The sequence below is a fragment of the Ursus maritimus genome, unplaced genomic scaffold (assembly GCF_017311325.1).
Source record: "Ursus maritimus isolate PB19 unplaced genomic scaffold, ASM1731132v1 scaffold_3, whole genome shotgun sequence".
Lineage (NCBI taxonomy): Eukaryota > Metazoa > Chordata > Mammalia > Carnivora > Ursidae > Ursus > Ursus maritimus.
Window position 1 is genome coordinate 85,270,181 of NW_024425563.1, and position 13,256 is coordinate 85,283,436.

General features: G+C 37.7%; 1 protein-coding gene across 11 annotated transcripts in view; it reads right to left on the bottom strand.

The window, feature by feature from the left end:
- Positions 1-13,256, bottom strand: part of SRPK2 (SRSF protein kinase 2) — a 229,370-nt gene that overhangs the window by 42,190 nt on the left and 173,924 nt on the right. For all 11 annotated transcript variants that reach the window (XM_040644358.1, XM_040644357.1, XM_040644356.1 and 8 more), the window contains 3 exons: positions 1,942-2,050; positions 1,159-1,246; positions 877-964 (listed from right to left, as the gene is read on the bottom strand). In XM_040644358.1, the coding sequence (XP_040500292.1) occupies positions 877-964; positions 1,159-1,246; positions 1,942-2,050 (285 nt within the window). The remainder of the gene's footprint in view (positions 1-876; positions 965-1,158; positions 1,247-1,941; positions 2,051-13,256) is intronic.

Here is a 13,256-nt window from a genome sequence, read left to right on the forward strand (position 1 = left end):
GCACGACACCTGAGTGACTCGGTTGAGCATCTGACTCCTGATTTTGGCTGAGGTCGTGATCTCAGGGTCCTGAGACTGAGCCCTGCATCGGGCTCTGTGCTTGAGATTCTCTCTCTGCCCCCTCACTCTCAATCTCGATCAAAAAAAAAAAAAAAAAAAAAAAAACCATTTTAAAAAAAGGGGGAGGAAATGCACTCAGCAACTAGCAGAAATAATCTTGAGGCAAAGGGCAAGGTGACATAAGCAGGCAGGCATTGGTACTTACTAGTAGCTTCTAGTCCGATCTCTAGAGGAAATACAGAACCTCCTTCAGACATACAGGGTGTGAAGGAAGTGCCTCCCCACAGATTAAGGCTTGGGAGATGCAGAAACAGGGTGCCATTCTGGGATTTGAACTGGGAGAAGGCTTTGTCCTCAGGCTTCTGGAGCTTGAGCAGGTCAAATACCAAAATGAAGGATCTCTTCCAAACATGATAAGAAGGAGAAGACCCTGGCTCTTGACACAACTGACCTTTTGCTCCTTGTAATCTGTAAAGATGACTGTGACTAATCTTACTCTGCTCTCTCCTTACACCTATGTAAGGCATTCCCTAGCTTGAAGGTAGAAAGATTGTCTGTAAAGAGCCCGGTGCCTGCACAAGAAGGATGCTTAAGATGCTTTATGACCTCAGAGAGATGACCCAAGACATTGAAACGGACCGGCAGGAACTGGGGAATTTTTTGGCACACCATTTTATAATAATCTGCAATGATACTAGAGGCTTTATATGGACACTGATACAGCACAGCAAACAGAAGTTTAAATAAGCTTGAAATATTTCCATATTTTAAAAGTAAAAAGCCATTAGGAAGCAAAAGAACTATCAATAAGGATACGTATTCCATTCATGCCTGAAATCTTGAAGTCATCGATTAACTGTACTACCATGTCTTTATTTGGGTCAGTGGGATCGCTTTCTCGAACCTATGGAAAGAAAAATGAATTCAAGAACAGAACCATTTAGGACTGAAAGTCATTTCCATTATAACCAACCAAAAACATTTTAGTAAAAGTGATGTTTTTAAAAATAAAAGATTGAGTATTTGAACTAAAAATTCCTCTGTAAAATTTTAAGTCATTAATTTTTCTTGCATTATTCACATTTTCACAGTACTTACACATTTGAGCAATTTTATTTCATCCAAGGCTGTCTCTGTGTAATGCTGGGCACTTTTGACAACTTTCATTGCCACAAATCTTTTCCCCCTTTAAAAAAATGCATATTTTAAATATTATCAGAAGCGATCATTATAATAAAAACTAGTCAATAAATAGAAACTTCTAATAACCTTTTCTTTAAAATAGTACTTTTCAAACTGTGTGGCCACAATTAAGCAATAGGTTAATGGACCAAAACAATCTCTTTTTTGCTCTGTGTTTGTTTTTGCCTAATAATAATAAGGTGGACTGGAAAAATGTTAAGAGTTCATCACACAGATTAAGAGTAATTCTTATTTTGTAACACTTATGTTTGAGTACATACACACACACCCCATATATGTATGTGTCCCGGGTAGCAGTGCAGTTTCATACTATGGGGTCGTGACTTAAAAAAAAAAAAAAAAAAAAAAGTCAGAAATCACTGATTTTAAAGGCCTATACATTATCTTTTTACATGTGAATATTTTTCTCATATAGATGAATTACTAGAAGAATATATCTGATATAATGCTATTTCAATGAATAAGCTTCAGATATAAAAGCAGAAGAGAGTTAATATATTAAGATAATAGACAAGTGAAATTCAAACTGGGCGGGGGGGGATGTCTAGCTGGGGGAGGCAGGCCCGTGCTAAGTACTATACATGCCACAACAGAAGTAGGTGTGCTCCTCTGCCATACTTCATGACAAAGGTTGCACTAGACCAGAAATCAAATGGACAAATGAGAAAGAACACTTACTGCATATCCCAGCACAGCCAGACAGTTGAGAAGTGTCCCCATCCTAGCTTTCTAATAACATGGTAGCGGCCATTGAAGAGGTCTCCAATTTTCACTGGATGGTAGCCACCTTTTATTAAAAAAAAATTTTTTTTAATTTCAGAGAAATAGTAAAATCTCATCCTTTGTGTCAGTTCTTTTTAAAGATTTTATTTATTTTTAAGTAATCTCTATACCCAATGTGGGGCTTGAACTCAAGACCCCAAGATCAAGAGTCACATGCGCTACAGAGTGAGCCCACCAGGTGCCCCCTTTAGTCAGTTCTTGATACCATTTAAGAAAGCTCTAAATAATAAAATCAAAGTATGTTTAATAATATAATATTTTTCTCAAAAATATCTTTCATCAAGAGAAAAATGTCCTCTGCCTTTCTATTAGGCTTTCTGTCCATTCTGATTTAACTCAGAAAGACAACAAACCGCCCAGTACCCCATAACAAGCCAAGGTGTACGTAATATGCACACACCAGCTCTTGACCTTTCCATACATTGTCGTCTTCCCTTTTAAGCAATAAATTCAATGCAAAACGTTTTAGGTCAGTAGAACATAACTCACAAAGTAAAGGATGTGTGCTCTACCTAATTCTGCATACACCAATAGTTTACACATAAGCAACAAGGAATCATATAATGTACAACAGTTCACCCTCCAACAGACCTTGCTCCTCTCCCCACACTTCCTCCAACCTCACACCCCTGCTGAGAAACAGGCTGGAGAGAGAGAGGACACCATCTTGAGGCAGATACTTGGGAAAGGTAAGGGTGCTTTTATAGATGTCTGGCATAAAAAGACCTTTCCTCTGGGTTTGTAAATAAAATAAGCAGGCTACAAAATAGCATGTAGAATATGATACCATTTTTGTGAAATACACAAGGAAAAACCTAGGGGGATAAGATGTTAGCAACAAGCATATCTGAGTATAAAATTACTTTTATTCTTTTTTATGTATCTTAATTTTTTACTAAAACAAATATAATGCTTTCCTACTTTTTTATTCTTTTAACATCTGCTTTTTTATTGCAATGTTATCTCTCATTTTTTAAAACTACAGAATTCTTACAAATCACTCAAGAAAGACATGGATAGTTCATTCCCACCTCGTGCTCAGAGGCTCAGAGCAGGTGCATAAGCATCCAAGCCACATCTTTTAACCCATCCCAGTATCTTTCAGAGGGCTAGGAATAGACCTCAGGAAATACTACGAATATTTATGAATATTTAAACTGTTACTCAACTGAATTAGTGAAGCAGGAATTTGACCAGATACTGAGTTTCTTAGACTCTTACTCTACTACCACCACATCAGCATTTCTCAGATTTTAATATCAAAGTCTTTAACAATATTCTGGATAAAAGATATGAACTAAAAGATAATAAATTAAGAATATAGCAAATTACTAAATGGATGGATAGGTGGTGACTAAACTCACTGTAGTAATCACAATACACACATATGTCAAGTCATTATGCTATACACCTTAAGCTTATACAGTGCTGTATTATTAAATACATCGCAATAAAAGTGGAAGAAAAAAATTGCTTATTGCTTACTTAGAAGGTTAAACTAAACTAAAACTGAAGTGGGCTCTGAGTTTACAATACAGTTTTTGAACTATTAAAATTAACACTGGAAAGGAGGAGGAAAAAACCTATAATTTTCCAAGTACAAGGACACTGTGCTAGGCCCTTTATTTTCAAAACCATATTCCACGAAAGGAAAGTAAACTATAATATGCTGCAGGTGTTCCACGGTGGGGGTGGGGAGAAGAAGGGAGGAGAAGTCCGTTTGGGAAATGGGAAGTTCAAAAAGCAAAGCGATTTCTTAACACACAGTGGGACCTTAAAGAAAAGAGAGCATGCTGCAAATCCCAGACATATTTGCTCATGAAATGATTCCTTCAAAAACAAACAAAAAAAACAAGTCACATTTCACAATACAAAGTATTTAGGAAATACTGGTGTCTATGTCACTTCTGACGACCACCCCACAAAGCAGATGGTGTGATTTCTATCTACACTGCTGAAGTGGGCACAAGTCTCAGAGACAGTAAGTAATAGGTTCAGGGCTGGAAACTGGGTCTGACTCCAAAGTCCCTGCCCTGTCCACCAGGAAGAAATGTATTTTGTTTTTAACAACTGCGGGACTATTTCCTGGTCTTAATATTGGGGGAACACTCGATAGCTTAATTAAAAGCCATTTACTACTTAATTGCATAGTATTCCCAACTTTAAAGTTTTTAAATTTAAAAATCTGTATCATTACGGATTCTCCAACAGCCAGAGTGCGTATGTGAGCAAAAACAGAAGAGCGCTGTTTCCAATATAATCACAGCGTAAGCACGGCCACTCCTTTTCTCAATAGGACTTGGAAAGTTGAACAAAAGAAATTACTAGTTTAGTCCAGTTACCTCAGGAGGCCACAGATGAGCTAAGATGTACCTAGCAGAGGACTAAAAAAAAAAAAAAAATAAATAAAATAATAATAATAATAATAATACTATACCTAAAGGCAGGCCAACTAAAACAAGAGGGGGCAGAGAAGAAATTTTTAATACAAATATAAAAACAATTAAAAGTACTGAACAGTTATCCTTTTATTTTGAAAATATGACATAATTTCAAACCTATACTCCATATATTCTCCTACCCTAATTCCCAGATCTCCATAGAAAACAAGTCTCTTCTGACTACTTTTCAACCTCTTCCCATAAAAGGGTAAATGATATTCATGCTGCCAGAAGGTCGAACAACGACTTCCCATAGCAGACCGCACCAACCTGCCCAACACCCACAGAATTAGAGAAAACGGACACTCCAGTAACCGTGCCAATTAATTCTCCAATTCCCTGAGATCAGCTCACAGTGTGCACCACAGTGACCACTAGCAACAGACACTCCATGGCTTACAACACTGTCTAGCACGCAAGGACTCTTGAGAACAGTCACAGACCAGATAAGGACATCTCCTTTTGCTCCTTTACCAACAGGCAGCACAGGAATTTATCAACAGTGCTCCCCACAGACCCTGCTCATGGCATCAGGCAGAGTACCAGAAAGGTTCAAGCACTTGAGAACTACCATGACTTAGGAGTTTAGCTGACACATTTGCACTTCACTATTTGTATTACTTAATATAAAAACCATGCACTTATCACTTAGGAGTTTACCTTTGATCATTAAAAAATAAATATTAGTTTGGATTACAAATACTAGAGACTAAAACCTGATTGTTAAGTACTTGAGCTCACTCAATGGTATCTTCGGCAACTCCTGCCCCTCCAGCACACTAAAGAAACTGTAACTAAAGCTCTACTCAAACTATCAAGGCTCCAAAGAAGACAATTCCAAAACCACCTTTCTTAGCTATTCTAGAATTGTTGGCCAAAGATAAAGATAACTCTTCTCCTTGCGGAGCCAAAAATAGGATCAATTTGAGGCAATCAAAAATTCAGAACTCTATCATACAAAACTGTAAAGATTTTCAGCAAAGTCTTTATTTGCTAATAAAGATACTATTAAGTATTCATTTTTTTGTATCAACACTAGTTTCTCAGTCTTCTGCTGGGGAGGTTTGTCTCCACAACCAGTGAAGGCTACTGAAGGTCTAAAGAAAAACATGAGAACCACCTCCAACACACACAGTCTTAAAAAAGGAAGGCGTGGCAAAAAGCAATTTATTCACAGAACTATAATACAGACACACCTGGGAGCACAGATAAATAGAACAAGCTGACAGAAAAGCAGTTAAGGATATGGAAGATGTGAATACACCACCAAGCAACTTGATATAATTGACATTTATAGAACACTCTAATCAACAGCAAATATTATTTCCAAGTACACGGAACATGTACCAACATAAACCATATACTGGGCATAAAACAAGTTTCAACAGATATTAAAAGATTCAAGAAATATAAAGCATGTTCTCAGACCACAATAGAATTCAGTTAAAAATGAGTAACAAAATACCACAAAGTTGGGAAACGAACACACTTCAAAATAACCCATGGGATAAAGAAGAAATGAAAAGGAAATTACAAAGAATTTTACACTAAGTGAAAATGAAAACCTAACATCAGAATCTGAGAAATGTTGCTAAAACATTAAACCTTAAGAGGAAATTTTAGAGCACAAAATGCCTGTATCAGAAAAAAGATCTCAAATCAATAAGCTCAGTTTCCAGCTTACAAAAACAGAAAAAGAACAAAGGTAACTTCAAGTAAGCAAAAGAAAGAAGAGAATAAACGTTAAGAGCTGTAATCAGTGAAATAAGCATAAAAATAGAGAGAAATCAGTAAGACCAAAAGCTGGTTCTTTGAGAAAATGAAAATAATAAACTGACCAGAGAAAACAGAAAGAAAACACAAGTTACCAACATGAGTGAGGTGATATCACTACATATTTTATAGCTATTAAAGGATAATAGAATATTACAATTTTATACCTATAAATATGAAAACATAGACGAAATGGACAAATACCATGAAAAACACAACACATACATACACACTATACATACCTAAATAACTCTATACCAGTTTCTAAAAAAAAAAAATCAATTTGTAGTTAAAAACCTTCCCATAAAAAATGAATTGGTGAATAATCTCAAACATTTACAGGAAAAATACTAACAATTCTACATACTTCCTGAAAACTGAAAAGGAGGAAATACTCCCAATCTCATTCTACGAAGCCAGCATTACTTTGATTCCAAAGCCTGGCAAAGACATTAAAAGAAAGCTACAGACCAATTTCCCCATGAAGTAGATACAAAAATTCCAAACAGAATTTCATCAAATCTAATTAAACATAAAAAAGGATAATACTCTATGACCAAGTGGCTTTTATTCTAGAAATGAAAACTTAGGAACCATAGGATTAGCTCACTAAACAGGAAAAAAAAATCTCCTAATATTCAACATGCATTGCTGATCAAAATTCTGAACAAAGCAGGAACAGAAGAGCATCTGTGAAAAACCTACGAGACAGCATCAGACTTGAAGTTGCTGGGGAACTGAAAGAAGGGACTCATTCCAAGATTAAAAGGATCAAAAAACACATAATGTAATGGGTAAATCTGATTACGACCCAGACTTGAGAGGAAGAAAAAAAAATAGGTGTAAAAGACATTTCTTGAAACAATTAGGTATAAGATATGGATTTTAGATGATATTACAGAATTATTAATTTTCTTAGTTATAACAATGACATTATGGCTATATAATGAGAATGCTTATTCTTAGATAAGTCTGAAGATTTTTTGGAGTAAAATGTCATGATTTTTGTAACTTCCTTTCCAGTAGTTCAGCAAAAGAAAAAAATGATAAATGTATACAATAAAGCAAGTAAGAGAAAATGTCAGCAACTCTTCAACAATGCTAAAATGGTAACACTCTCCTCCATAAAGGAAATGCAGGAATTCCCTATACTATTCCTTCAACACTTCTGTATGTTTGATAATTTCCATAATAAAAAGCATGTCATTTTTAACCAGTCTCTTACGCATCCCAAATGTGTGCTGGGGAGAGGGGCTGTCTACAGGCAAGCCCAGAGTAGGTAAAGACCAGCTTCAACCACTGGCCCACAGAGGAGGTTCAGTGACATGACCAGATAGTACACAGGTGGGACCCTACTTTTTCTAAAACGACCTCTGAGAAATAGATAAGAGGGAAAGCAAAATAAAAAAGCCTACTAAAGGCTCATTCTAGATTCCTTGTGTTTATGATGATACTTACTATCTTTCCTACTGAACGTGTGTGTGTGTGTGTGTGTGTGTGTGTGTGTGTGTGTGTCAGTGAGTGGCTAGTGAGGCTCTACCATCAGTCAGCTGCCACCTGGGAAGGAAACAGTAGAGTCAGAATTAGAATCCAGATGTGCCAGACTCTAAACACTGTGCTCTGTCTGCAATACCATGTCTGACTATTCACCCATCAGCTAAAATATGTACCCCTTTCTTTCCATCTGGGATTCTAATATGAATTAAGTGCATGGCACTGTGAATAAACAGAGAGAAAAAACTCTGAAATAAAATAAAAACTGCCATTTTAAATGGTATCTATTTTCTCAGTATAAGGTATCGATAATATGCCTGAGTTAGAAATGGTTTGTCAATGACTCATAAGAATCTATTGTAATCGGCTTTTATGAACAAGATTTTACAAGTATTTAGCAACCATAATTTTGGTTATGAACTAAATATGAAAATAAAGTATTGCTTTAAAATTTTATCCCACATAAGCTTCCTAAAATTTCGTAGCCACATCTCTCAGTTGTGACATTATGGCTTACAGGCAACATCAAATAAGAATACTGAAATCTAAGAAAATACTATTTTCTTCATTAATTTAAAGTATAATTTAAATCACATGTACCCCACCCAAAACCATATGATACCTAGGAATACACCTAACCAAAGAAGCAAAGGCTCTGTACTCAGAAAACTACAGAATACTCATGAAAGAAACTGAGGAAGACAAAAAGAAATGGAAAAACGTTCCATGCTCATGGACTGGAAGAACAAATACTGTCAAAATGTCTATGTTGCCTAGAGCAACCTACAAATTCAATGCAATCCCTATCAAAATACCATCAATAATCCTAAACTTTGTATGGAACCAGAAAAGACCCCAAATAGCTAAACGGATGCTGAAAAAGAAAACCAAAGCTGGTGGCGTCACAATTCCGGACTTCAAGCTCTATTACAAAGCTCTAATCATCAAGACAGTATGGTTCTGGCACAAAAACAGATGCATAGATCAATGGAACAGAGCAGAAAAGCCAGAAATGGACCCTCAACTCTATGGTCAACTAATCTTCAGCAAAGCAGGAAAAACTGTCCAATGGAAAAAAGTCTCTTCAGCAAATGGTGTTGGGAAAACTGGACACAAACACGCAGAAGAATGAAACTGGACCATTTCCTTACACCACACACAAAAATAGACTCAAAACGGATGAAAGACCTAAATGTGAGACAGGAATCCATCAAAATCCTAGAGGAGAACACAGGCAGCAACCTCTTCGACCTCGGCCACAGCAACTTCTTGCTAGATGCCTCTCCAAAGGCAAGGGAAACAAAGGCAAAAATGAACTATTGGGACTTCATCAGATAAAAAGCTTTTACACAGACAAGGAAACAGTTAACAAAACCAAAAGACAACCAACAGAATGGGAGAAGATATTTGCAAAAATGACATATCAGATAAAGGGCTAGTATCCAAAATCTATAAAGAACTTATCAAACTCAACATCCAAAGAACAAATAATCCAATCAAGAAATGGGCAGAAGACACAAACAGACATTTCCGCAAAGAAGACACCCAAATGGCCAACAGACACATGAAAAAGTGCTCAACATCAATTGGCATCAGGGAAATACAAATCAAAACCACAATGAGATACCACCTCACACCTGTCAGAATGGTTAAAATAAGTCAGGAAACAACAAATGCTGGCGAGGATGCGGAGAAAGGGGAGCTCTCCTACACTGGTGGGAGTGCAAGCTGGTGCAGCCACTCTGGAAAATGGTATGGAGGTTCCCCAAAAAGTTGAAAACAGAGTTACCCTACGGCCCAGCAATTGCACTACTGGGTATTTACCCCAAAGATACAAATGTAGTGATTCGAAGGGGCACCTGCACCCCAATGTTTATAGCAGCAACATCCACAATAGCCAAACTATGGAAGGAGCCCAATGTTCACCAACAAATGAATGGACAAAGAAGATGTGGTATATATATGCAATGCAATATTACACAGCCATCAAAAAAAAAGAAATCTTGCCATTTGCAATGACGTGGATGGGTATTATGAACCCATCAGAGAAAGACAATTATCATATGATCTCACTAATAAGTGGAATTTAAAAAACAAGGCAGGGCATCTTAGGAAAGAGAGGAAAAAGTGAAACAAGATGAAACCAAAGAGGGAGATAAACCATAAGAGACTCTTAATCTTAGGAAACAAACTGAGGGTTGCCAGAGGCAAAGGGGGTGGGGTGATGGGGTAACTGGGTGGTGGACATGGAGGAGGGTATGTGTTGTGATGAGCACTGGATATTATATAAGACTGATGAATCACAGACCTGTACCCCTGAAACAAATAATACACTGTTAATTAATTGAATTTAAATTAAAAACAAAAAATAAATCACATGTACCCCAGGAGAAACATCAATAACACTACACATTCAAAGGCAGCACAAATAAGGGTATTAAAAAATAGCCCTAGTAGCCATCGAAACAAAACAAAACAAAAGGCGGCAATAAGAAAGCCTCTGACACAACTAACAAACTCCCTTCAGACTGAGGGAGATTCCAAAGCAAAGAAAGCAGAGAAAGCATTGTTATTTAAAAACTCTTCAATATAGGGGCGCTAGGGGGCTCAGTCAGTTAAGGGCCCCACTCTTGGTTCTGGCTCAGGTCGTGATCTCAGGGTCATGAGATCGAGCTCCGAGTCAGCCTACTGCTCAGAACAGAGTCAGCTTGGGATTCTTTCCCTCTCCCCACCGCTCTGCCTCCTGCTTGCTTGCACGTGCATGCACGCGCGCGCTCTCTCAGATAGATAGATAGATAGATAGATAGATAGATAGATAGATAGACATAGATAGATAGATAGATAGATAGATAGATAGATAGATAGATAGATAAAATCTTTTTTTAAAAAACCTTCTTGAGGGGCGCCTGGGTGGCACAGCGGTTAAGCGTCTGCCTTCAGCTCAGGGCGTGATCCCAGCGTTATGGCATCAAGCCCCACATCAGGCTCCTCCGCTATGAGCCTGCTTCTTTCTCTCCCACTCCCCCTGCTTGTGTTCCCTCTCTCGCTGTCTGTCTCTATCTCTGTCGAATAAATAAATAAAATCTTTAAAAAAAAAAAAAAAAAACCTTCTTGAAGGGTGCCTGGGTGGCTCAGTCGGTTAAGCGTCTGCCTTCGGCTCAGGTCATGATCTCAGGGTCCTGGGATCGAGTCCGGCATCGGCCTCCTTGCTCAGTGGGGAGCCTGCTTCTCCCTCTCCTCCCCTGCTCGTGCTCTCTTTCGCTATCTCTGTCACTATTTCTCTCTCTCAAATAAGTAAAATCTTTTAAAAAATTTAAAAAAAAAACCCTCTTGACTATAAATTAATCTGTTATTATACCAAATATTCTCTGCAACACTAACGAATGGGAGAGAGCTCTACAGGGAAACTCAGAGCAAAGGAAAGTGCTCCAAAAGAGTATTTATCTATGACCCAAAGAAATAACAACAAAAATTACTTGAGAATATATGATAAAACGCAGAAACAATTTCTGCAGTAGAGCCACAGAGATATAAGTAGAATCCACAGATTCAGAGACCTTGAACATACAAAATGTTAATATAAAGTCCAACAAATAATTTTAAACTATTGCCTAACTATGAATTAACTTATTCAGATTTGTGCTTTAAAAAGGAAGCCGATCTGAATCGCACTGGCATTTACTAGCTATGTAACGCTGAGCAAACTACTCTATTTCTCTGGGTATTCGCCCTACAGTCATCCACTCAGAACTGTCCTGGGCACGTACTCAGTGCCACAGAAGTGTTCACTGTTGTTCTGCCATTCTCCAAATCCACTGTGACTAGTGACGGATTACTGAGTCAGCAGACTAGGGTTCAGGGTATTGTCTATAGCTATTTAAGACGGTAAAACAGGCCCAAAGTGTAATCTAATTCACTAACAGAGCCCAATTAGTAAAAGGTTTGTGATACCCCAGATATAATGATCTAGAGCTGTCAAACGTCCAAAAGAAACTTATCGTTTTTTGATTTTTAATCCCAGTATAGTTAACATACAGTTATATTAGCTTCAGGTGCACAGTACAGTGATTTGACAATTTCATACGTTACTCAGTGCTCATCATGGTAAGTGTGCTCTTTAATCCCCATCACCTATTTAACCCCCCCCCCCATTCTGGTAACCATCAGTTTGGTCTCTATAGTTAAGACTCTGGGGGCACCTGGGTGGCTCAGTCGGTTGGGCATCCAATGCTTGGTTTCAGCTTGAGTCGTGATCTCAGGGCGGTGGGATCAAGCCCCCTGTCGGACTCCGCTCAGCGCAGAGTCTGCTTGAGATCCTCTCTCCCTCTTCTTCTGCCCCTCTTCCCACTCACACTCTCCCTCTAATAAATAAATATTTTTTTTAAAAAGTCTCTTTCTTGGTTTGTCTCTTTTTCCTTCGCCCATTTGTGTCTTAATTCCACATGTAAGTGAAATCGTATGATATTTGTCTTTCTCTGGCTGACTTATTCTGCTTTGTATTATACTCTCTAGCTCTATCCCCATGGGTGCAAATGGCAAGATTTCCTTTCTTTTTTATGGCTAATATTCCATTGTGTATGTGTGTGTACACACATTTTCTTTGTAAATTTATCTAATGATGAACATGTGGCCTACTTCCATATTTTGTCTATGGTAAGTAAAACTGTAGTAAACACAGGGGTGCATGTATCCATTTGAATTAATGTTTTAGAATTCTTTGGGTAAATACGCAGTAGTCCAATTACTGGACTGTAGGGTAGTACTATTTTTAACTTTTGGGGGAAACTATAGACGGTTTTCCACAGTGGCTGCTCCGGCTTGCATTCCCACCAACGGTGCAAGAGGGTTCCTTTATTCTCTGCATCTTCAACACGTTTCTTGGTTGTTGATTTTAGCCATTCGGACTAATGTTATACTAGTCTGAGGTGATATTTCATCGTAGTTTTGACTTGCATCGCCCTGATGATGAGTGATGCTGAGCACCTTTCATGTTGGCGATTTGGAGGTCTTTTTTGGGAGAAATGTCTGTTCATGTCTTCTGCCCACTTTGAGTTGGATTATTTGTTTTTTGGATGTTGAGTTCTATCAGTTTTTTATATATTTTGGATACTAACCCTTCATCAGATATGTCATTTGCAGATATCTTCTCCCATTCCGTAGGCTGCCTTTTAGTTTTGTTTCCTTTACTGTGCAGAAGCTTTTTATTTTGATGTAGTCTCAGTAGTTTATTTTTGTTTTTATTTCCCTTGCCTCAGGAGGCATATCTAGAAAACTGTTGCTATGGCCAATGTCAGAGAAATTACTGCCTGTGCCTTCTTGTAGGATTTTTATGGTTTCAGTTTTCACATGTAGGTTTCTAGTCCATTTTGAATTTATTTTTGTGTATAGTATAAGAAAGTGGTCCAGTTTTATTCTTCTGCATGTAGCTGTCCAGTTTTCCCAACACCATTTTTTGGAGACTTTTGCCAATTGCATCTTGTTTCCTGCTTTGTTGAAAACTGA